General features: G+C 46.9%; 1 protein-coding gene across 4 annotated transcripts in view; it reads left to right on the plus strand.

Moving 5' to 3' along the window:
• Positions 1 to 26,040, plus strand: part of LOC126541512 (transcriptional coactivator YAP1-like) — a 187,788-nt gene that overhangs the window by 151,996 nt on the left and 9,752 nt on the right. For 3 of the 4 annotated variants that reach the window (XM_050188299.3, XM_050188301.3, XM_050188302.3), the window contains exons 2-5: positions 10,023 to 10,249; positions 12,669 to 12,736; positions 14,013 to 14,198; positions 20,531 to 20,560. In XM_050188299.3, the coding sequence (XP_050044256.1) occupies positions 10,023 to 10,249; positions 12,669 to 12,736; positions 14,013 to 14,198; positions 20,531 to 20,560 (511 nt within the window). The remainder of the gene's footprint in view (positions 1 to 10,022; positions 10,250 to 12,668; positions 12,737 to 14,012; positions 14,199 to 20,530; positions 20,561 to 26,040) is intronic. The other variant, XM_055076699.2, reaches the window with a different exon arrangement.

Here is a 26,040-nt window from a genome sequence, read left to right on the forward strand (position 1 = left end):
TCAACCGACGACGACGCTGATGCAAGATGGACAGGTCCGCGCGTGGCACTTAGCGGCGCCCGCGGCAACTCTGGGTCGTTCGCGCGCGAGCGCCTCGACGGCCGCGGGAGCTAGACCAGTCAAACGCGGCCAGTGCGCAGTCTGGAGGGGTGAAGTTAGGCGGGGGGACGCGGGAACTTTGTATCACTCTTTGTCACAGCGTCTCTTGCCGCCCTGTGGCGGTGGGGCCCGCGCGCACTGCTTTCTTTGTCTTGCGCCACGCAGCGCCTTCATTAATGTGATTGCGTCTAAATTCTCACGGACCGAAGGAGAGGGGACGGTTCGAATACATTCGCCCCTCCTTCCGCAACGGAAAGTGTATGATGCCATTCGATGTTGCGACACCGCGCTGTAGTATTCATCGGCTTGCTCTTATGCAGTGAGGGCCGTGGCAGACATATACACCATGCGTCTAGTCGCGACTTACTGTAAGCGGCGAACGGGCCCGAGACCGGAATGCCAGTAGCCTCGACCATGGAGAACTCCAGGCATGTAATACGAAAATTATAAACACCATCATCAGCCTGCAGTGCTTTGTGATGCAGCTACTGCAACAATCGTCTTCGCTGAGTTGTCCGTTAACCAACGGTTATAATTTGGTATTGCATTATGCCTGAATTTGGTTTCCCTGAGAGTGCGGTGATACGTATAGGGTCAGCAGTGCGATAGCATTTGGCTCGTGGAGCGTGTACTCATGCGGTACACAGTAATCAGCTAACTTGTCAAATACTAAACATCTGGTCTAGGACTCACAAAGGCTGAACCGAGCTCAGCTTAATCTCAGCGCGAGGAAAAGGGGACCTGCATCGCGCATATTGCAAAATGAGGGCGACTTGCTTTAACGACTTAATCCTGGAGTCCCCATGCAGTTAACCACTTCAGAGTGATCTCGCAGCCCTACCACATCACTTGCGTATGTATATATCTTTGATCTTGCATTCAAGCTTACTGCACTCGTTCGAGCTTCTCTTAGCGATGTGCAGAGCCGAGCGCGAGTTTCGGGAAATTGTCTGCTTTCGGCCAGGCTGTTCATTCACGTGCATATTGCAGTGCAACCCGAATGTCTACCGGCTCAGTTGAATTAGACGAAATCCTGCGGCTGCAGCTTTTGTTTGAAAAGAAACATAGTCGAGGGCGCCCGTATGCTACTACGGCTGACGATCCGTCAGCGTAAATTCGAATGTAGTCACTGTATTGCACCATCATTCATGCCATAAATAATTAAAAGAAAACAAACAGGAGGACTGGAGCAGGCATTGCCTATTTTCAGCTGATACCTTCTGCGCTATTGTGACTGTTTCCGCGCGTTTTTTGGCGCACCGTGCCGTGAATGATTTTTGTCAAGCTCTACCGCGCAGCATCCAGAAGCGAGACATTTCTTTCTTTCTTTCTTTTTTCTTCAACTAGCATGCACGACCTTTAATGGCGCATAACCGCGCTGTCTAGCGCACGGTGCGGGAGCACGCGTTCTCGCGATGGTGCGCATAATTAGCTAAACGGAGCGGCCGCACAAGGTTGACGTTAATGTGTGCCCTTTGTCCCCTGCGTACACGCGCATGCGATGTACGCGAGTAAACCCTAGTGCTCGGTTTCGTCTTGAGTAAACGGGGGCACGCAAGCGTTGTCTTTTGGCGGGAAGGGGGAGGGGTGGGGGGGGGGGGGGCACTGGGGCAAAACCAGGGAAGAAGTGAACGAAATGGCCGCAGCTTTTCTCGGAAAGCGCCGAGCAGTTTGACCTGTAGCGTGCAAATAAAGCGATGCACGCGTATTCAAAACTTCTCTCTCCCGCGTCCAGTATATATCTCCACTGCTGTCGCTTCGCTCGGCAATCCGGAGTTGTTCTGTCTACATGATGGATTTCGTTTTTGGCGTGTTCGGTAAACGCGTGTCTCGGAGGGATCTGCAAAGTCGGACCTTTTATTTCCGCGGCATGTCGTGCGAACTGCAACAAAGCGGGTCTTTTCTCTCTCATTGTTGGGCGAACAAAGACAGCGGCCGATAATTTTGTAGGGGTAATTATGCGCAGAGTGCACGAAGGGGCAATGTGGAACGGGGCGGTCCGCAATGTCACGCAGCCCACACGACCTCGTGCGGGCTCTCCGGGCGCGCAGGTCGACATACGAGAACAAAACGAAGCAAAAATCGATTTATTCGCGACAAAGGCAGGCAGCCTATAGACATGCATCGCTGGCGTCGCGTCCTGTGTATCTCTCAATTCCAAGCTGCGTGCGCCGACACTTCGACACCTTTTAAATTGACACATTGCATACATCTATGTCTAAAACTTCTGTAGCCGCAGTTACAGTAAACGCTGCTTTGCGCAGTGTTATTGTTTGTCTATAGGGCCGATTCGCAGCCGCACTATTTGTCAGTACCGTCGTATTGTTTGCTGGTGCGCAATACAATCAAATGTAGACGCCACAGTATACATTCAACTTCGTTGCGGCGTGTTACGACAACGCGAGTTTGATTTTGTAACCTTCTGCGAAGCCAGGGGCTACTGCGTTGTGCAAGAATGTGGCACCGATTTCCCTATAGACCTTTTCTGGGTGGCGCCATATTCTGCGCTTGTGCGGTCGTGAACGCCTGCTCCAAAGCTCGAGGAATGGTACAGCGCCTCTGCCTTCAGCACATGTGTGCAACGGTATATGTAAGCAGTGGAACGCGTTATTTTCTGGCGGACTCTATGGGCACTTGCTAACGGCTCCCAGTCCCGGAATGTGTATAAGAGCGAGTAGCAGCGGGCGCTGGTGTTGCGGTTTTCGATGATGCTCCCTCCCATGGACAGCGCCACGAAACGGGCCTTGCAAGCGCGCTTCGGGGCGCACCTCATGCACGGCCAGTGGAGCGTGCCGATTGGAAACCGTGGGAACGGATTCCTCCGCGGGCTCCTTCCTCGGCAGCGGTGCGCCTCTCCCCGCCGTGCAACTTTTTCGAGTGGCCGGCCGCCTTTGCGCAGGCCGCGTCTGTGCGTGCGCGGCGCCGGGACGTAAATAGTGGTCGAGCGGAACAACATGCAAATGGACGCGCGCTTTGGCCCGGCCCGCTTCGCTGGCCGCGTCCGTTGGATGTGCGCACGCAGGGCTGGCTGCACCGGCAAGGCTGGCGGTGCGGTTCTTTTAGTGCTGAATGGCTTCATGCCGCAGCTCATCTTCCTCCTGGTCAGTTGCTGGTGCTCGCCGATTCTCTTGTCTGCTCGGACGTGGGAAGTGGCCGCGCAGTCTGCGGTGGCGATGACTAATTCGATGGAGTCAACGTGGCTTAATGGCTGACTGACTTTCTGGCGAACCGGTTGTTGTTGTTGTTGTTACATTTGAAACCGGTCTAGTGCGTTGTCTTCATCTCCTTCTTATTTCCATCAGTGCCCCTTGCAGACATGACCGCGAAGGGCTTGTCGCTTCCTCAGGTATCGGCATGTTTCTTCTGCCTGGGTGCTATAGCAGCGGTATTTTCTCTTGTTTGGAGTATTGCGTCTCTCTTCACAGAGCAACAGGCGCGCTTCCGAAGCCCGACGTGTATCGGAAGCTGCACTGTAACTCACGCCGGTGGCATCACGCCGCTTCGTATCGGGCGAGAAAAAAAAGAAGGAAAGAAGAAAACAAAACGATCAACATCTTTTCTCCTCCCCTCCGCCATGTTCTCGACTGCGGGGCGACCCAGTCTTCCTCACGAAGCGGACGGCATCGGGCGAGCTCGCCATCGGCCAATTCAACCGCGACGCCCGAGGGTTGCGAAATAACTCCTCACTGAGATGCACTGGGGGTCCCAACGAGGAGGAGAGGGGAGAGCTCCGAGGTCGCTCCCGTTAATTCGGCCGTCGCGCTTAGCCTGCCGGGTCGTCAGTGATCTGGCGTGCGATCGTAAACAAAGATAACGGCCAGTAGAGGGATGGTAAGAAACAAGCGGCCGCCTCTGTGACGGCGCGGATAAAAACGGGCCCCCTCCGTCTATCGCACCGTTTGTTTCTGCGGCTGCCGTGTGCGGCCTCAGAGCTGGGCCGACCGACGCGGGTGTTCCCCCGGAAGCCGTAAAGGAAATCTCCGTCCCGACGGGCGCCCCTCTCTCGCCCCGCATGCGTCGGCCTCTGGCGACGACGTCACGTCGCCCAGTGCCCCGGGCGCCGCCTCGGTGTTGGCTCTGTTCGGTATGCCGCAGTTCGCTTGCGACCCGCTGGCAGGTCGGCCAACCATGAACCCTGAGCGGAGGCGAAAATGAGGAAAGAAAAGTGGCAAGACTGCATCTTGCAATGTGGCGGGCGGGCATGCAGTTGTACACTTTCAGAGCAAAACCGTTTATCAGAGGTTCCGCTGTCAGAGCAGTGGAGGTTTCGTTTGGCGGTGGTGGGTCGCGCCTGGACTTGGTAAGGGTTCTGTGTTTCGTCCACGACAACTTTCAGCTCTGGAACGCCGTACAGAGAACAGAGAACCGCGGCAAACGCGGCGGAGCTCTGGGAAACCATTGACTTTGGAAGCCGACGTCTGATTTCGCAAGCGATTACTCGATGCCACCTGCTGTTCACGGTAGCTAGACCCGAGGAAATCAGTTTGTTGTATTCTCACGTTCCGTGGTGTTGGGTCAGAGCTCGATAGCCTTTGTACATGCACGAAGACAACAGCAACTACAAAAAAAAGGAAGGTGTTCGTGTATAATCATATTATGTCGCAAGCTTAGCATTAAGGCGTTACGAGGACTGTTCCCATCGCTAAATGTAGTGCACAGTTCGCCGCACACACGCGCGATCGCTACTGGCCTGCCCTCGGGCTACGAATCTGCCTTGCGTGCCTGGAACTGCGCCCTGTTTACAGCCGGGCCACGGTGGTCCCATCGCTGATACGACAGCAGAGGCTGTGGCCCGCCCCGGTTTGTTTGCGTCCATTAGCACCGCAGAGCCGGCCACTCGGGGTCGGACGGGCGCCGAAGTGGACCCGATAGTGAATCAGCGCGGTGAGCCCAGGAAGGGCCGGCTGTTACCGTAACGGCTAGTCGCCGTGTGCGCAGCCGTCATTGCAGCTGGGCGGGAAATCGGCTTGGACCCGTCCTGCGTGCCAGTCGCCGCTGTTGCTGGGTGGGGCAGCCCTGCCCCCCCACCCCCCCCCCCCCCTTTCTGATAGGTGTCCGTTGCCACCAAGCGCCGAATGAAGTCTACATACAAAAGGAGGAGCTCAAATAAGAGACTCGGAAGTACCACCGTATACACACTGCTTCGCCACTCGTGGGACCCGCGCGAGTGAAGATAGTGGCACGTTTCATCCCCAGCGTGATGAATCCATTGACGATGTCAGTGAAGTTTACGTTGGCATATACTCAAGTAGTCACTGTAGCTTCGTGCGATGAGGACTAACGAGTGATACGAAGTGCGGGTACAAACGTTGAGCACTTACTTGGCTCGCAAGTGCGAGGAGTTTTGTGTGCTTTGGTCTTAAAACAAGTGTGATGCACAACGCCCTGAGCACTTCCTCAGCTCGCAAGTACTTCTGTGTTTGCTTAAACCGGTCACAAATCAGATGGTAGGCGCAGACCTGTGGTTTTGTTAGCTCCTGCCGGGCATACAAGGTATTCAGGGCTGCTGCAGGCATACACCTCCGCCGCCTCGTCATGCGCGGAGAAGACGTGTCACATGGCCTTCACTGCGCGAGGAAGGCGCGGTCTTTACCAGCGCGAAGCGAGAGCGGCAGTGGCGGAAAACGATTTCTCTGTTCGTGTTTGTATACAAAGAATCAGAACGGCTACCTGTCAATATTCAGTTGGTTCTGGATCGATTCTTGAACGAACGGAGTTGAGGTCGCTACGTTACAGCGCGTCACGCCTTGAGGCGGACGAGCTTTCTCCGCGAGGTTCACCCGCGTTGGGCCAACGACTGATGAGAACATAAGGAAAAAAGAAAACACGAATACCGTCTTTACCGCGTTTAGGTTGGCGTGTAGTAGTACTACGTTTTCGGTCTTCACAAGCCGCAACTTGTCGCCGGAATCGGGTGACGGTTACCACTCTAATTTTATTGATATCCTCTGTCGGCATTCTAGATGGATACCATGGATGTTACGGCGGTTTTCTCTTTCTCTCTCTCTCTTTAAACTTGCGATAGCAATTTATGCTTTGTGTTTGCGCTGGTTCGTGAAGTCTGTTGTTTGAAGCACGTTGTGTGTCCTATGTGCCTCCGAGAGGCCCGGTCATGCACTTCTGAAGCATCTTGTTTATGTCTAATTGCGCACAAATAAATACATAAAAAGAAACGCAAAGATATGCACAATTATATGGAAAACACCACATAGCTCCGTCAAGGCGCGTATCTGGGCCTTGCTAGCGCAATTGGTGAGCAATAACACGTACGGCACCATGTGCCAGAGAGAGCGCACCTTGCTACCGAAGTCTTTCAGTCGCAGTCCCGTGGGATTTCTTTTTTTTTTTTTAATACCACCCGCGCTAGCGTTGCAACGCCGTGCGATAACTCCATTCCAAAACTGCCCCTAGGAGAGCACCGTTGACATCTTTGTGCACGAACACTCCTCCGGCCCTTGCCTTTGACGTCAAGCCCGGCTGATTCCAGCGGAACCGGCTAATGAATTTGCAGCCGTCCCGAACGGAACGAACGAGCGCGGTCTGAAGCCAAGCAAGTGGAACCCGAGGAGCGAGAGCGAACGACGGAGAGAGAGAGATCACACGAGGCGGAAGCGGTATTAGCGCGCCGCAGAAACAATGGATATAAAATAAAAGCAGGCGTCTGGGTCGTGTAGAATTAACGCAGAAACGCGGAAGCACGGTGCAGCCAGCTGCAATCCGCGATTCGGGCTTGCCGTGTGTACGAGAGGTGCGCTGGATTTTCCATGCGATAATCCGACCCGCGCGCCGGCACTGGTGACGCGCGGCTCGGTCAAGCGAACGGGGGGGACGCGATTGGAATCTCGTTTCGGCAGCAGCTCGGAAAACGCGAGTGAAGCAAGCATTATATATATATATATATATATATATATATATATATATATATATATATATATTCCGTAGGAAAGACAAGCTCTTCTTCCTTCGTATTACGTGCGTTTATAAATTTGTCACTCCTGCCTGCGCCAGCTTCGGGAACGAACGCCACGCCTTGTCGATCAGCATTAGCCTGCCTTACGATCTGCGACCGCATCAAAGGTGGTGCGTGTGTGGTGCCTGAGGGCTAACGGAGCAGCCGTTAAAATGGCGCGGAATCGGAGCGGAATGCGAAAACGCTCCTGTAGTTGACTTTTAGCGAGATAGCAAATTTTGTTAAGAGGACGGCGTAGGAAATTGGCTCTGCGAGGGATCAGAATTAATCGGCAACGGCACTTCCGATGCCCGTCATCGGCGAGGGACCCGCCGTGGTTAATGCAACACGTTGTTTCCTCAAGCGCGTAAAATTTAATTTGCCTGCAAAAAAAACAAAAAACAAAACAAACGCGAGTTGTGTGTAATGCGCACAGTTGTGTGTAATGCGGCACCGCGAGCGTGTCGCTTTGGTCCGCCTGCATGCGCTAACGCGTTCTTCAGCCAATGGTAAAAGCCCTGCTATATAAGTACTGATAGGTTAAAACATTGCCGAGACTTCCGAATCACAGTCGTAGGGCGGCGAGTGCGGTTCGAATGTTCACAGCGCTGGTGCCGTGCTTTTGCCAGAACGCCGGCTAGCCTCGTTCAACAAGAATCGCTTGAGGACCCACTGGTAACATGGCGTTTTCTTTTTTGTTTTGTTTTTGTAAATTGACTGTGCGCGCCATACCTGTAATTACGTTCAACACTCCAAGGCGGTTTGTGCAATCCACAGTACAGCAACTGTCCGGCATGAGACTTGTCGCTAACGCTGAGCCTATCGCTCGAGCGTTAGTTCACGCAGTTGCCTTCGTTGACGAAACTGCTTGCAGCATTTCCCACGAACTGCAGAAGCGTTTCCTTTATCTGATATCCTCCCCTGGAACACGATAAAAACTACTGTCCAGTCCCTCAGACTCGGGAAATTGCCGAGGCTCATGCAAGGGCTCACGCACTCGCTTCGCTCACCTGCCCTGCGGTAATGGCGGCGCAGCTTGGAATGCAGCTGGGGCACGCGCATCGTGCGACAGAACGAGCGGCTCCCACTTGTGGCGGTTTTGCTGTAATCGTTCAAACACTACTCCGTCTTGACATGTTGGATGTTTGTAAACAAAATGGGTGACCATGCCGCATTATCTTGAAGAAAAAAAAATTGAGGTGTAACCAAAGGTGTACACACAAAGCCGTGGACGATTATATACACTGTTAGAAAAATCTACACCCTTTGGGGCTTATCTTGTCCCACAACGATAATCGTCATCTGTCTTGCCCGCGTTTCCTTTCTTTAACGCTGAGAGCCCGGTACTTGTAGGGTAGGGCGTAACAGGGGTGTAGGCAGATTACATTGATGGACTCGCGTTTTCGCTATCAGCCACTTTGGATGACGTTCTTCGCCAGTAAACTGTTCAATTCAATGCTTGATTTAAAAGTACTCATCTAGTGTTTCGGCAAAATTAACTCACGTGAAGTTAGGTTTTGTCGCGATTTCACGAAATACTTCCGTAAGCTCGTTCGCCTCTGTTCCTACAACAAAGCTGACAGCGACGTCGCCCACTCGAAACGGGCAAGGGCGGTCGCCGCCGGAACGCGTTGACGTTGCCAGCCTCGTCTGAATTAAGTATCGTGCAGCCGCAACGTGCGCCGTGAAGGGAGCAGTGCGTTCGCGACCATTTTCTTGCCGGTCGCGAGTCAAGATTTAGCAGCGCTGCGTGCGCAAGAAGCACGGCGTCACTCCGGGGTACGCACAGGCGGTTCGGGTAGCCCATTCTAAACATCTTTGTGCTGCTTTTTCGTGTGGTTAGGGTCACGGGCTGCGAAAGAAGGCTGCCTAAAAAAGGCAGCGCCGCGGAGCGGCCGATGTTGTTATTGTTGGACTGCCGAGGGGCATTGACTTATTTTGGGACGCCGAGAAGCTACGCGCCCCTGCGCGCGAACCGCGCAGCCCTACGGCCCGACTCGGCGCTTTTGCTGCGCGCTCTTCGCCATCAGCGGCACGCCCAGAGGGCTCCTTGATACGTAGCACCCCGCCCGCTGCTCACTGGCTGCGAAAAGTTCTGACCAGGGAAAATGCCAGTGGTGGATTCTGACGCAAATAATCGATGTGTACGCAATAGAAATCTATTTCTACGCTTGAGTAATAACATTCCTGCAACTTAAAGGCAAACTGACCTCTTTATTTTTGTTGTATTGCGTTGGGCTAGTTGGATATCGTCTACGTAACATGGTAGTTTATCTTTGACAAAGAAAGGTCACAAGAGATGAATGGACGTAGAGATGTGTGTGCATGTGAACATATTATTTATAGAAAGTAATAAAGATGCTTATGGAATGAATACTGAATGGACGCTTAAATATGCAACATTGTTATCTGCATAGGTCATCACACCACATATAACGTTTTCCTGTCTGATTGATTTTGGTGCAGTCGTAACCATGATTTCTTCAGCTAGCACCGTGACTAATAGTAAAATAAGATCATGAGTTTTATAGACTGATAACTAATCATTTCATAAGTAATCATTCAGGACATGGAGCACTTTATATACACACATATAAATAGCTCTTCCGTAATAAGAAATCTTAATGGAAGCATCCTGCATTCTAATAAGTTTACATGTAAGGTTACATTTTTGTTTTCATGTTGCTGTTTAAAAAGAGACAAGGGACAGTAGAGCTTCAATGTCATTTTACACAAACTTGATTGAGTAAAGTTGCTTCACTAGGTTAAGAACTGGTTATTAAGTTAAGGTGAATGCTAGCAGGCTAGGTGTAGTGAAGTCAGCATTGTCATGAGTAAAGCTGACTCTTGTACTTTTGCTGATACTTGTGTAATGATGGTATGCGTAACTGTGTGCCTATGTGTTCTTGAGCCTGTATTCTGTGAATTTATGTGCTTGCCGTAATGTTAAATTCTTTTTTTTTTTTCTGTGCAGCCACCTGACACAAACAACAACCTGGGATGACCCTCGCAAGAAGTCTCCAAGCACAAAGCACCATGCGACACCTCCACCACCACCACACACAGCTGCACCCCCACTAGGGCCATTCAAGAACCTGGGCCCTCTTCCAGATGGTTGGGAGCAGGCCACTACAGCTGAGGGAGAGGTGTATTTTATCAACCACATTGAACGCACAACAAGCTGGTTCGACCCAAGGATACGTAAGTTGCCTTTCTACCTGCGAATGTGCTCCATGTCTTTGTTTGTACCAGGAGCCTTTTTGATACAGCTTTTTACACAAGACCTTGTGCTCAAGTGTCTGGTCAACTTAGAGTGCTGCTTTTTCAAATGCTAAGGTTCTCCTGAAGAACCTAATTCAACATAACAGGAAGAATAAAATGCAAAGAACAAAAACAGAAGGCCAGGCATATCTCGACTTGACATGATCAGTCTTGAAAGGAGCTGATTGGTCACATGTAACAGAAGCATTAACAGCACTAAAATGCGGTGAGTGGGTGGTTGGTACCCATCTTGTGTTCCTCGTCCTTTAATGCCTTTAAGTGCTTTCGACAAGCATGATAATTCCTGCAGCTGCATCAGTAGTAGCTAGCTAATGTGTTCGAAATTCACTAGCACATTTCAGTCGGCTAGTTGGTGCATCTACGTTAATAAGACTGATCACACAACAAGCACAAACCACACATAGACGGGATTCACTCATCCTGTCCAGTTTGTGGTTGTGTGGTATGTGTGGTATATGTTTATTTGCACAGTCAGTCATGTGTAAATGCAAAACTTTGTAAATGTAAAAGTAATTTCTGTTGGTCCTGCCTCCTTCTGTTTATAATGCTCAAAAACTTTTTTCTATTGACTGCTGACTTGCATATGCAGTTAGTGTCCAATAGGTTTCAAGTCTGGTTTTGTCACTTTGACAGGATGTTCAAACATTGCTGTAAGCCCGTCCCAATGTTGGCTCACACCATGTGCCCAACTGTTGATTCAAGCCATGGACTGAGCATGATGTAACTATATTAGGTGGTGATTCGGGACACGTTAAAGCAAAAGACAGTGTTCTGGTCACGTGTTGCGTAGATGGACAGTTAAAGAGAGAAATGCAACAAGAACAGCAGCAATTAGGGTACGCAGTCCAAAGTTAATCACGCGGTTAATTTTACGCTGTTTCCCATCCCTATTTCTCTCAGCCACTGACATAACCCCTCACTGCCAATGTGCAACATGTCAAGTGTTCAAAGCACCTACATAGCAGAAGTTAGCTCACTATGGTTGCCTGTTCCATGTTCGTGGACTCTAGTGCGATGGTCGCTTCATTACTATAGAACCACGTAGAGCCGCACCACGCGGTTGAGAGGCATGGTACTCGGTTTGTAAACAGTCCATGTAGACTCCCTAGGCACGATTGACACTCCTGATCAAGCATTCTACGATTGTGCAATCTCTCTTTTCTTCTTTCATAATGATGCAAACAACGAAAAGGGTGCAGCAACAATGATGCACCGATGTGAGAAAATTTCCTCACCTAAACAACGCTCACGAGTGTAACGCACATGCAGAACAAGGCAAAAAGGCTGCTGCTTGCAAGTGTACACAAGCAAGAAGCTTTCAAAATAGATACACTAATTGTGGGCACATTTCGTTATCACACAGGGCAGAGGTGAAAGGGCAGCCAGCAACCCTAACCTGTTTTTACAGTTATAGTGCTCATTTATTTCTTTTGTTTCTTACTACTGTGTTTTTTTATGTTAATATATAAAGTACAGCAAAAAAAACTAAATTTTTGTTGATCACATTTCCGCTACAATGCACTGGTTATCTGCAACTTGGTTTTTAACTAATCATGAAGGAGCGAATGGTGACATCGAAGCTTCTGGTGAGCACCACTGGGCGGTGATGTGGTTGGCAGCAATGTAGTGATTTGTTTGTGTGATTAAAATAATAAATTTATTGTTACTAGTGCTTTGATCGTGTAAAGAGCGATTGAATGAAAAATGTTTGGCATTATAGTTGACGTTAAGTGACAAATAAGGAGCTGCGTAGGCCGTGCAATGCATAGCGTAGATAATCGGTGGGCTATTAGAGTTACAGAATTGGTGCCAAGGGAAGGGAAGCGCAGGCAAGGATAGCAGAGAATTAGGTGGCGTGATGAAATTAGGAAATTTGCAGGTGCAAGTTGGGATCAGCTAGCAGGAGACAGCAGGAGTAATTGGAGATTGCAGGGAGAGGCCTTCATCCTGCAGTGGATATAAAAAGAGGCTGATGATGAAAAGCATCTCCAACTGACAGTCTGTGCCACCTGCAACAAAAGGATGGTGGCTTAAAAAGTGTTCAAGGGCCACTTTAAGTGGTGTTGCATATTACCTGCTTGTGGCACAACTCAGCAGAACTTTGCTGTGTCATGATCTGACTGCAGACTAGGTTGGCTTCATTGCATAAGTCTGCCTTGAGCAGCATTGAAGTTTCAAGTTCATGTGACCAGATGTCTTTGACATCTATTCATTTTTCTTTCGAGACAGATTTTAAACAGGTGCAAACCAAAGCTGAAAACAAGTTTTAATACAGATGTATGAAAAGAAATTTTGGGATATATGATCGTTTTGTGTTCCTTTTCTTATGTCCATACAGCTGCCCATGCTCAGAAACCTCTTCTGCAGAGCCAAGCCTCTCAGCTTCCTTGCCACCCACAGAGTCAGGTATGACAGTTCAGTGATAAACTATCTGAGGTAGTCTTGTTAATTATTGTGGTCCTTGACTTTAAACTTGAGCAGCATTTGAGTTGATATAATCTGCTTTCCTTTTTGTGACACCTGGAGAAATTTTAGTGTCTGCATCTTATAGAAAATTTTAGTTCCAATGGCAATGAGAATACCATTGCTGCATTTTATATGTACACACTACATATTAAAAATAATTTTGTTATCACTATGTGCACTCTATGTGCATTGAATAATTCAATTGTTACTGAAGCAATTTTTTTGCCCGGTTTGTTTTCTTCCATGTTGTAATGGTTGCTAGGCAGCAATGTGTGCTTAGCAGTGTGCTGTTGTATGATAATTTATGGAAAAAAATATATGCTAAAACATTTTGCAGCATTTGCTGGCTCATTTAAAAGCTCAATGCAGAGAGGCCGTACTTTGTGATGTACCTCTGTTTTGACTCATTTGGCTGGTCATTTGCAACATCTTATGAATGGGATGTTATGGTGCAGTTAGGTCTGCCTTACTATTGTACCATCTGGTGCTCTTCTTGACCGATGCAGTCACTTGGGAATATACTAATTACGGTTTCTCCAAGGTTGCGCCCTGAAGGAGATGAAAGTAGTTGTTGATACAAATCTTGCTATGTAGATGTAGATACATAGAGAATGTAGATACCTGTGCATCTTGAAGAACCTTGAGTGTCAAAATTGTGACGGAATGTGAGAGATACTTTCTCATTCTTTAATCTCATCTAAATCTCTATCCTTAACAATTTAGTGATTCTTCGCCATGCTACACTACACCTTTTTTTGTCCTTTGATGGCAGCTATTTCATAGACAGATAAGCTGAGCCCTCCATGCATAAATGTGTCCTCAGGCTGTCCCTTTGTCACAGGCTATAGACTTTACTGAACAAAGGCATGTTTTTGATGTGCAGAACTTCAAAATATTTTTGTTTTTCCTTGTTTATATGTCTATGTAATTGCTTCTTTTAAATAGCAAACAAAATGCTTACACTGTGAATTCCAAGTTTAACAAATATTGAACTACAATGGGGGGCCTCACCTGTCTGAGTCGTTATGCACTCTTTCACCAGTTCTTGCTACACGTTCTCACATTCATTGCTCCAAATCAACAAGATATCCCTTTGTGATAATGTTAAATAAAGCTGGCTACTTTTATTGGTCATTGTACCAAGCTAGCAGGTTTAGAGAGTAGAGAAAATCCTATGATGCAGCCATAGTGATGTTGTCACTTGTGGCCGATGCAGGGCTCCGGCAATGCAGTGAACAGTGCAGGGCCTACCTCTCCAGACACAATGAACTCTATCTCGGCTGTAGTAGCTGCAACCAGTTCTCTGACCCTCCAGCAGCAGCGCCAGCAGAAGATGCGCTTGCAACAACTGCAGTTGGAACGGGAGCGCCTCAAGCTTCGGCAGCAGGAGATCCTACGCCAGGTGTGCAACTGCGGCATGGTTATTTTCTTGCTCGTGTGCACGTTGTAACGGGGCAAATCAAGCAGCACGTTCACTAGACACACTACCGAACCTGCATTGTCACTTGCTTTACAGCCGCGGCACATGAGGGCCAGCAGCAAGTGGTGCTCATAATCAGCTCAAGTGGTGCTGCACTTTCATTCCAGCCCCCCCCCCCCCCCCCCCCCCCTTCACTCCTCTTTTGCTGACAGCTTTCCTTGCTACAAACTTGTGATTCCTTGAGTGATCGTTACTTCCACTGGAACTAGGTGACATTTGGTGACTGGCAGCAAGCTGACCTCACATTCACCTTGCACTACAATGCTCGTGCCTTTCACTCATTCTTCATCAACGTGTACGGTGTTATAGCTTCCACACTTGGTGATTGGCATAAAATCGACTTATCTGTTATGCTTTGATGCTTATACACTTTGCTCCTGTCTAGTCTTCGTACCGATTTTATGATGACCATCATCTGCATAGAAACCTTGATCCTCCAGAAATATAGCTTGATATTCGACCCATTAGGGCCACATACGCATGCACACTTCTCTTGTGCCAGTGTCAACAAATGCTTTGAAATGATTGGTGCATGTGTCATGTTGTATAGCAACAATTTGCTTTAAAAAGAGCAGGTGCGTATGTGGGCCAGTTTTGTTTAGGCTGCAGATGCAGAAATGGAATGCACAAATAACTCAACTTACCACAGTCCTTCCCGTGCCTCGCATCGCATAGCAACAAGTTGCTTAAAAAAGTGCAAGCATGCCAGTTTGCCCCCACCTTCGCTTGTGGCTACTAGTACATTGAGACACTATATTATGTTTTACTGCCTTCGGGATCAATCCATGTTGTAACTAAACCAATTTTAATGTTTCTTCACAGGAGTATATAAGTCAATTAATTGTCATGCCATCACCATTACAATATCTTCGTCGTCATCATTGCCGCCTTGCTGCTGTTATTCCACACATGCTCTTGTTGCACATGCAATTGCTCACCTTAAACAAGCATGTTTATCCGCCTGGTTATGCTCCACAGAACTTCAAGCGATGCTGGATAGTCAGCTATGTGCAAGATGCTTCACATAACTCGCAGTGTGTGGTATCTGCATAATTTTCTGCTTTTAATTTGTGCTCTCCTGGGGACGGTCACTTGCCCGAGAGACTTAACTTCAATTTATGCAAGTGTGTTAATATTGTACCCAACAATACATAAAGTAGGAGATCAACATAGGACACCTAACTAGTATTCCTGTATTAGTGAAAGCTCAGATCCATTACAAAGGTTTGTCAACTAATGTTTCCTGAAATAGGTGCCCTGCATGATGTGCAATACGAAATCACTATTATCAGGGGTGGGAATTCTGTTCCAATTGTGCCACTTTGACACATGTGCAATTTGCTGCACCAAATTGCGCCGAAAGCAGAATAATGGCCAAAATTGTGCCACACTCCACCAGAACAGCTTTGGTCGGGGCAGGCGTCAGCAAAAGATAATTAGCGCGGTGTTGTGTCGTTAATCTTTAAGATCCTCTAAAAAAATTTTTTGTATTCTGACCGTCAGTGCGCGCCAACAGCCGCACACCACCCTCTATGGATATAAGCCCCCTAAATAAAACTAAAGGTAGAAACATTGTTTTATCATGCTGCCCGAGCCACTGAACGAGGGCATACGAGGAAGTCCGGGGCTTATCTGCACTCCCCTGTTGGTTGAACATAGTCGTGTGGTTGTGCTGGCATCATTTCCTCGGAAACGAGTACGCGAGTATCTGCATGCTGCTGGCCGCACCTTTTTCTTTTCTTTTTTTCTTAATTTTAAGTCTGTGCCGCCACCATGACAGTTGGCCTTGATCACAGTCCACAGCCCAGCGATCACAGTGATCACAAATCCCGATTTTGGAGAGATCGCAGCGCAATTGTCCCGATCAAAGAGTACAAACTGAGAGGACGAGAGGTGAGGGGACTAGGAGAAGGAGAGGCTAGGGCAGGACAAATGTTGCTACCATTAGCTTATTCAGCGGGCTTAAAGGCTTACCTAATCACTGAATGTAAACATGTCGCGGTGCTTCTAGTGAGTGGCAAAGTGAAGTCGGTCATGTGCAAAATCTGTTTCAACTATAGTTGGTGCTGTTACATTACCCTAGTAATGTCTTTGAATAAACCACTGTGGTCTTCACTAACCCTGTAGCTTCTTGACATCCATTGGGAAAACCTCCCATCGCTTCACCAGCACTCAATACAAAAATAGTATGAAAAATGCCTTTAAGCTGCTCTTCTGCACTTTAATGTATTGCGACTTTTACCCTACTTAATCATATCAAGGCTCTAAATTAAAATTTGCTTGCTCCAGACTGCTCCATTAATAAGATATATGTGCTACAGACTGCTCCAAAATCAGAATTTTTTTTTTGCTACAGTCTGCTCCAAAAGTTTCTACAAGATGACTTTTGGCATTCCCACACCTGCTATTACCCAAAAAATAATTTAAAGACTGGAGTAAATTTCAATTGTTAGGTGTCTTCTCTAAATTAGCCCGCACTGTCAGTTTGAAACATGCTCTGCATGCGCCGACATATCAACTAAGAATTATTTTTAGTATCTTTTACCTTATAATTGTTGCTCATTTTAGCTGTCTTTTGAAATTTGAATTTGAAAATTGTTCGCTTGCATTTTGGTGACCTTCAGCTACTGAAGTAGATGTCAGTTCACAAGCAAGTTCTGCTTATTATCTGGCCACTTATTTTAAGAGCAGACTTAACCGTGCGTTTATCTGATTAGCTTGCTACTAATTGTCGAACTTGATGGCAGGTGAAGCAACTAAGTATACTGCTCTGTGTATTAGCTCCCAAGCTGCCATATCACTTATAGCACCACAGGAAATAGTTTGATGTCATATCTCAATCATTTAATAAGAACCCACTTCCTTCCAACACACAGAGTGCTGTTGGATATTCTCACATATTATCTTGATACCAGGATTCTGGAAGCAGCTGATTACAACCGTCTTCAAGGTATCATAAAGCTGATTTCAGGTCATTTACATTTGTCTATGCTAACTACCTGTCTTTGTTTTGTTCACTTTTTCTCAGGGTGCTGCTTATATTTTTTTCACAGACGCAGTTTTAAATTGTTACTGAATAAAGAGATCGTTCTTCTGCTGCTAATGTGCACGACACATTGAAACACTTCAGCATAAAGTGGATTTTGTTAGCCAGTAGCACTATATCGTTATTCAAGTTCTCAGTGTAGCTTGTATGTGAAGTTGACTACCTTCACTGCTGTAGTTTCCTTCGGAGGTTGATGATTTTGTTCATCACATTGATTGTACCGTATTGCTTGGTATAATTGCTTTTGCTTTGTGTTGCACGTCAATTTGCCTTGTATATGCAACAGCTTTGATATGGATGACGTGCTTGCATTCATGTGTGATTGATTGCATATTGTGGCATGTGGACAATTTAAACCTCAGTAATTGCTTATCGAAACAGCTAGCCAGTGTCAGTAATTGAGGTGAATCTTTGCCAGAAGATATAAATGAAAGGATGTATCCCACACACATCTCTCTATCATTTCTGACACCATAAAGTTGAAATTTTTCCCTATGTGAGGAACATCCAGGTGTGAGTGAGTAGTTTGGTCCCATTTAAGATTATCTGGTGGTCAGATGTGTTATGTGTGGCCATAGTTGGATTGATGTCAGAGCTAAGTTAGCCGCAGCCCTACACCTTGCTTACAACGAAAGCGGAACAGCACGCATTTATTTATATGAAGGCAATATACAAATATGGCATGCACAAGGGAAAGAGGTAGCTACAACAGCATTTACAGCGGACAATGCTTTATGCTGTTTTTCTTGCATTCCTCAGAGTGCCCAAGCTCTAAAAAAAGGTTGCATCCTTTGAAGCTTATCCTATCCCCAGGCAATAATCATAATCTATATTGTGCACGCCTTTCCTTTCTTTAATGCTCTGCACCTGGTTCTTCCAGATCTCAAACGGCATGTGCGTTATCAGTGTGACATAACATGCTTGACAGGAAATTAGCAGGTGCAATGTTTTCAATAAAGGAAATTCAAACCGGACAGATTACAATTATTGTTTGGGGGATAGTATACATCCCAAAGCATGTAAACTCTTTTAGATGTAATTGTTTTTTAGGTTTTTTAGGTGTAGAAGTTGTGATGTTACACAAGTTTAAGTAGAGCTAAGCCTTTGCTATTTATGCATTGCCCATAGGGTTCCGCTTGTTAAAGCTTAATATAATATTGTTGCACTTATTGATTATGAGAATATGATCAGGTGTATTCATGTATAGAGGAGCAGAAGGTTTTAAAGAAATGTTGAAATGATCAGGTGGGCCTTAATTTTCTTCTGTGTATTACCATTGTTCATCAGCTACATGATGAAAATCAATAAATAGCAATTGAAAGCACTTTAAGCACTCTAAAAGATGGCAGCACTACATTACCAGTAGAGTTCAAGCCTTTCTTTTCACCCAACTTAATACAGTCACCGAACGTTTATTGGAACCTCACGGGGACTGCGAAAATGTCCGAATAAACAGGTGTCCGAAAAAGCAGATTAAGGGGAAGAAAATGAAATCCTTTATTTCCACGCACTTATTCGGGCTCGGCAGTAGGCTTGAATAAATCGTGAATGTGCCGTTTCACGCTGTTCCGTTTACACGCAATCAGATAAGCCTGAATCTCGGAGAGGGTCGTACGGTCACTATAGGCGGCTGAAAGCACAGTCACTGCTTGTACACGCTCCGCATGCGACGGCAGCGTAGCACATGGTGCGTCATCTTCCGACTCGGTCATCTTCCGACTCGGTCATCGTCCGGCGGTGCAGCAGAAACCTGACGAATGATCTCGCCATCGTCGACTTCTGCGCATGTCAGTACAGCAGTGTCAGCACGTGTGAAACTGTCAAATGAGCCGGTGTCCGGAATCGCAATGCAACCACTGTACAAGTCTCGGCAGAACATTTTCCGCATCGGTAGGGAGCACATTGGAAGGCGACAAATCTTAGGCCTCCCGGCACCCGCTTGCCGGCATTCCTTAGCGCAGTCTGCGCGGGCACTGTCGGCGCCATTAGACACTTGACGCGATGTTTCCGTACGCCGCGTTGGAACACCGAAACCTCGACACAGCACACAAAGCAACCACCACCGTGCCGACACCAGTCGCACAAACGAAAAACGTGACCTGCTCGCAGCGTCGTGCGCGAAAGAAACAAATCAGATGCTGGATTGTCTTGACATGGCTTACTAAGCTGAAACCGGAACTGCTGTACGGCCACTCTATCGAACCAGGCAGAAATGATGATGATGAGCAGGGATTTCCAGTAGCGCCACCTCATGGGGCAGCAAGGAGGCTCCGTTCAAAACAAAAATGGCGTTCAACAAGTCTAACTATGCGCCGGTCAGAGTCGGTGCATGATGCCCTCGATCGAGTTGGCTCAAGGAGTGTCCGAAAAATCAGACGAGAGGTTGCAAGGTGTCCGAACTTTCGGCAGTTATACATTATGGTCTATGGGGAGTATGACGGTGCCGCAAAGCAGACCGAATAATCGAGCATGTCCGAATTTTTGGAGTCCGAAAAATCAGTCGGCGACTGTACAGCTCTGCCACCTAGCTGCCAAGCTTGGTTTATGTGCATGCAAGTGTTGAACGCTACAATTAGCTATCACTGTACTTGAACAATGAAACTAAAGTTGCATGTGTATATCACACATTCATGCTTAATTTTACATAGTAGTACTGCTTGTTAACAATTAACACCGTGTTTTGTTATTCATTTTTGTTTTGTATTTATTTCAGTTTTTCACAATGTTTCACAATATTACTGTGGTATTCACAGCACATTTGTTCCTTGTAGCTTTTCACATATTGTCAGACTTTTGCCTATTGGTCATACCACCATGCTAATCATTTTTACAGAGCATATGCTTCTAACATTCTGCAAAACTTCGTGTAGTGTTATACATTTTGCATCACCTTATTTGACTACAGGGTTGTTATTACCATGTATTTCTTAGGTGTTGCCTGCGCAGCTAGCTTCCTACCAGTAGTGAGGCCTGTGAAGGCAGAACGAAACAAAAAATGAGCATAAATGCCTGGCGTGATGTTCATGTTCAGTCCCGTCACATTTATGTGAACCTCCCTTACCCTGTGTTACTCCATTGCCTAGTATTTCTGCTTCATGTGCCTGCTTGTTTGTTGTGAGAATGCTGTGTTGCTTTGTAGGCTGGTTTGCTAACTGAAAATGGGGCATGCTATAACTCAAAATTGGCCTGTTCTTGTTGCTTTTTGCAGACGGCATTCCTTGGAAACTCCGCACGTAATGTGAGTGGATGCAAAGTTTTGGCCCATTTGTCTATTGCGTTGTGTGACTGATATGTTTGGTGTGCACGTGAACCCCCCTGCTGCCCCGCAATCAGTGTGCCTTTGTTGTGCAGATGCTTCTGTGTGGCACTAATACCGTGTAGCAAAGGAAAAGCTCATGCCATTTCCAATAAAAGCAGTTCACGAAATGTGTCATTCTTTCGCAGGCATATGTTCATTGCAGGGGGCATGTGCTGCCCAGTGAGCTTTAGAGCACAGCTCTTAGGTGCCCATTCCGGCGTTGAGTGTTGGCATGCCTCACCCTCCCTCAGTGTAACCGAGTGAATGAGCACAGCAAAGGATGAGCGAACGCGGAGCGCAGCGAGTGATGAAAGACAGCGATAGTGAAGAGTGTGCGAGGAGGAAAGTGGAGGAGAGCACAGCAAAAGATGAGCGAACGCGGAGCGCAGTGAGTGATGAAAGACAGCGATAGTGAAGAGTGTGCGAGGAGGAAAGTGGAGGAGGAGAGCACAGCAAAGGATGAGCGAAGGCGGAGCGCAGCGAGTGATGAAAGACAGCGATAGTGAAGAGTGTGCGAGGAGGAAAGTGGAGGAGGAGAGCACAGCAAAGGATGAGCGAACGCGGAGCGCAGCGAGTGATGAAAGACAGCGATAGTGAAGAGTGTGCGAGGAGGAAAGTGGAGGAGGAGAGCACAGTAAAGGATGAGCGAATGCGGAGCGCAGCGAGTGATGAAAGACAGCGATAGTGAAGAGCGTGCGAGGAGGAAAGTGGAGGAGGAGAGCACAGCAAAGGATGAGCGAATGCGGAGCGCAGCGAGTGATGAAAGACAGCGATAGTGAAGAGTGTGCGAGGAGGAAAGTGGAGGAGGAAGGCGTAGTGCCACGCAGGATGGGCTCTGCAGCGACAACTGCTACGAGATGGCACCAGAGTAGTGCGTCGTGGTCGGTTCACCAATGGCATGCGGCAAACGCGTCGCCCCATACCATATATTAAAGCAAAACGCTGCATGTGTGGATATCTGTCTGCGGCTGCTGTTGTTAATCACACCCACGTGTCACCCATGTGCTGCCTCTCACGATCTCCTGATTAGCAAGGAGTATCGTCACTCTTCACTCCGTTTGCAATGTGCCACACGAGACAGATGGTTTGTGCCATATCGCAAAATGAACACGCATGTAGCGCTGCGCTCAAATTTCGTATTGGGAAATAGCGTAATCATCGGTGCATTTTTTTATTTACTTGTCTTCTGGAACCAAATGTTGAGTTTCGAAAACCCCACCTTACTTGTTGGTGAAAGTGCAGAATTAACACACATTTGTTTGTACTAGCAGTGTGATTGAGATAACCTATATGTTATCTATATGCTATAAATTATATACTATATGTTAACCCACAAAGAAATTACAGCCATCTTATCTCATGACGATTGTCAACGGTAATGTGATTAGCATTCAAGCCATGTAGCAACACACTTTATTTCCGATGTTACATTTATTTGCATTTTTAGTGGTCATTCTGAGACTTCCGTTGCTTTGACTATATGCAATATACTCCACTATCATCCCACTTTGCTATGGCACTCACTTGCCGAGACCACCTATGAGCATGGCAGGATGACGACGAAGGCATGATGACAATAAGATGATGATGATGGTATAATGACAGCAGCATGATGACAGCATGAGGACAATGGGGTGATGATGAGTGTGTGACGATGATGGCAAGATGATGACGGCATGATGACAAACAAATGATGAAGCTGGAATGATGACAACCACAACAGCATAATGACAACAGTATGACAACAGGTGCATAATACAGACAGTCTTGACGATGACGCAATGACAGTGATCGCATGATAGTGGCAGCATAATCACAGTTAAATGGCGGCAGTTTGGTTACAATAGAATGGCAAAGAAGGATTGATGTTGATAGAATGACAAAGGCAATAGGACGATAATGGCATGATGGCAATGGTATGACGACTGTGTGATGACGATGGCGTGTCAGTGATGACATGACAAGAGTTGGATACATATTTGTAATGATGATAATGGAAAAACCACGATGGCATCACAACAATGGTATGACAAGGCATGACGACGACCGTGTGACGACGATGGCGTGTCAGTGACGACATAACAAGAGTTAGATACGAATTTATAGTGATGATGACGGAAGAACCACAATGGCATCACAACAATGGTATGACAACGAGTGTGTGACGACTACAGCAGGATGAAGACTGCATCACAAAGCCTGTATTATGACGATGGTGTAATGACAATGGCATGACGAGAGTCGGATGACAAAGCTGGAGTGCCGACACAGGAATGACCACGACATCCCGATGGTGGTGTGACAATGAATTCACGATGGTACGGCGACAATGGAATGACTACGACGGCGCGAACACGATGCATTAAATGCCCCTCACCAGGCCCCATAGCAAATTTTGGTTATATGCTGGAAGTTGTTACGTGTCCTCTAAGGAGCGTTCTGCCACGAAAATTTTTCAAGTCAGCTCATTAATAGCCGAGGTAGAAATATTTCAGTGCCGCAAACCCATGATTTCAGCAGGCAGGCTCCACTGCATAGTGAGACTCCCTCTCCACTCACCCTGTCTAGCCTCCGCAAGCGAAATTCCTTCCCTGCGTTCTCCCATGCTAGACCTCGAGGATCGCGTGACACATACGTCGTAGGCACCGCCTTCACTTCTCTTTTCTCCTCGCTTTTTTTTTTTTCTGGCACTACACATTTCCGCTGATGGCATTGCGCACGAGCTGTTGTCTCGTTCGCGCAGCGCACAATTTTGTGCACTGTGCACAAGCAAACATGATTAGTGGTATAATTCAGTGCTACACGAATACTGAGGCAGAACAAGCAGATCGCATAGCATGATCACGCGCTGGAGCACGGTAGAAAAGGGCATAATTTCGGTAGCTACGCACTGTTGCGATGCCTGTTTCTCGAACCTCGACAGGCGTTACTGTTGAGTAGCGTGGCATTGTCGGCAGGCTGCAGGCGTCCCGTAGACCATGGCGACCAGGCAGGGACGAGACGATTTCTAGTGCAAAACTTGCACTGTTTATTCAATGGTTGATGAAGGATATAGAAGAAGAGAATTAATGAATAATACATTTGGGGCTGCTTAAATAGGCCTGCTAAAATCGTAGGCCGGATCTTGCTCACGTCAACGTCACGTGACACGTACCGAGTCTGGTCGGGGTTCTCCCCTAGAGTCGCACACATACAAAGGGGCCTGTAATCACTGCGGGGTGCCTGCCAGACCGGCAGCCACTCGAGACAACCATAGCAAATTAGGGATCCGTCCTCCATTTCGATTAGGCATGGTCTTTGAGCATCCTTTTTGCCTGGGGTGTTACTTGCCAATCGAAACAGCACGTGACCGCACGATCGTGGGAACAAGCAGACGAAGTGGAAGTACATCTCTCTTGCTTCAGTGCGCAGTAAAGCAAATAACACATAGACATTCTGTTTGTGTGTTTTATTATTTCTCTAAACTTCAATTCATCAATTCAAGCAACATATCACAAAATTAACAGATGGTGCCTTGAATAATTCTCAATGTCGCGTGTCACCATGAGCGACGTCACACTGCAGACTCGAGTACGTAGGCGCAGGGACGCGACTATGTCATCGTCTGGCTTGAAGCACGGCGGCCGCGAAGAGAAGGAAAAACAGCTTTCAGTTTGAATTTTCAGATCATTCTGTGGCGCGTAGCAATGTAATACTTTGCAGACACGATCGTTATCTCGCTATGTATGCTCCGCGCTTGTCAGCTCGAAATGGCCAGACCTGATGAAGGGCCCTTTAGGAGAGTTCGATGACAAAGCTGGAATTATGATGGTGCAATGAACACGATTGCATCACGACCACAAGCACATACCTAGTCGCCCAAGCTATTAGACAACTTAGGTCACTGGGCCGGCGTAGAAGGCATAACAACGACAGCATGACAGGAGTCGGATCACGAAGCTGGAATGACGGTGATGGAATTACCACAAAGGCATCACCACCACGAGCACAAACCTAGTGGCACAAGCTGGTAAACAAGTTGGGTCAATGTGCTGGCATAAGAGGACAGACGGACGGACGGACACAGAAACTCACTCACTTAAAACTTCTGAAGTAGGCAAAGAATGCTAATCGCATTAAAATTGTGGCAGTAGCATTGGCCAAGCTTGTCACCAATCGATTTCAGCATAATGATTTCTTATAGGGCATAACAGTGCTATAACATTTAATAAAGGGCATTAACTGTAGGCTTTATTTGAGTACTAGTGTTTATAGCTCTTGTTATTCAATGTTTGTCTTTTTGTCCCTTCCATTGTATGCACAATAATAAGCTAGGCTACCTGTAGTCATAGGGGTGGAGTGGCTGTTTGGTACCATAAATGCACTGCATTGCTCATACTGAATGTTGAAGCGGTTTTCTTTTTTCCCAAGTTTTGGTGCGAACATCCTGCTAGTTCTTGTTGTGGTATTTCTGGTGAAATTTTATTCACAGCTCCATTCCTTTCAAAGTTTGCACTTATACATGAAGTATGCATGAAGCATCGCATTGGGCTTCTTGGTTTCTTATGATGCAAACCGTCTTGTTGAATGTAAAAAGGATGTGGTGTATGTCATTCCCTTGTCATGTGACCAGCTCCAAGTCAGTCATAGGTGTTGCCTAAATGTTAGGCTCGAAGAACACAATTACGTGTGTGAATAAACTTGTTTCTGGCTACCTGTGTATGCACTGCAATAATTCAAATGCAAGCCCTTGTTTTAAGATAACTGAGTGGAGGAAACCAATGGCGACTATATAACAAGGGAGATCATAGAAGCCCACGAGATTCACAGGCTGAATAATAAATGCGTAGGCAGTACTTCTGTTATCATCAGAAAAATAGAAGTGTGTCTGCTATTGCTCAAACAATCAACATGTCCTGTCTTGATTTTTTTATTCATTTTATTTCACCTTTTCCTGCCTTGTTTTGATACTGTTAATACTTCTTCAGACACGTATCACAATGCAGCTTCAGTTGTTAGTGCATTGTTGTGTCACCTTTGTCTCGTGTCCCATTCACTAGGGCTGATTAGCATCATTAGTAATTTTCAAGGTTCAAAATGTTCAATAACAGAAACAAAAGTGTGAATTTAGGATTGGGTGAGTTGATTGGACATGGTGCTATCTCCAGCTCAAAAATGGCTTAAACGAGTAGACCAGACCAGACAAGAGAATGGTGTCACATAATATTTATTATTCAGTACTGCAGAAAATACATGCCATAATCAGAGATGCAAATAATGACATCAGAAAAGGTTGCTTTGATGCATCAAACCACGTAGCATGCATGACATGACTAGACTGGTAATCTGTAGTGGAACTAGAAATGCATCTTTTTGATCCCAAAGCAACATGGCAGCAAAGTGAAATATTAGGTGTAATTTTTTCATAAAATAAATGCTGA

Source organism: Dermacentor andersoni, chromosome 2, assembly GCF_023375885.2.
Source record: "Dermacentor andersoni chromosome 2, qqDerAnde1_hic_scaffold, whole genome shotgun sequence".
Lineage (NCBI taxonomy): Eukaryota > Metazoa > Arthropoda > Arachnida > Ixodida > Ixodidae > Dermacentor > Dermacentor andersoni.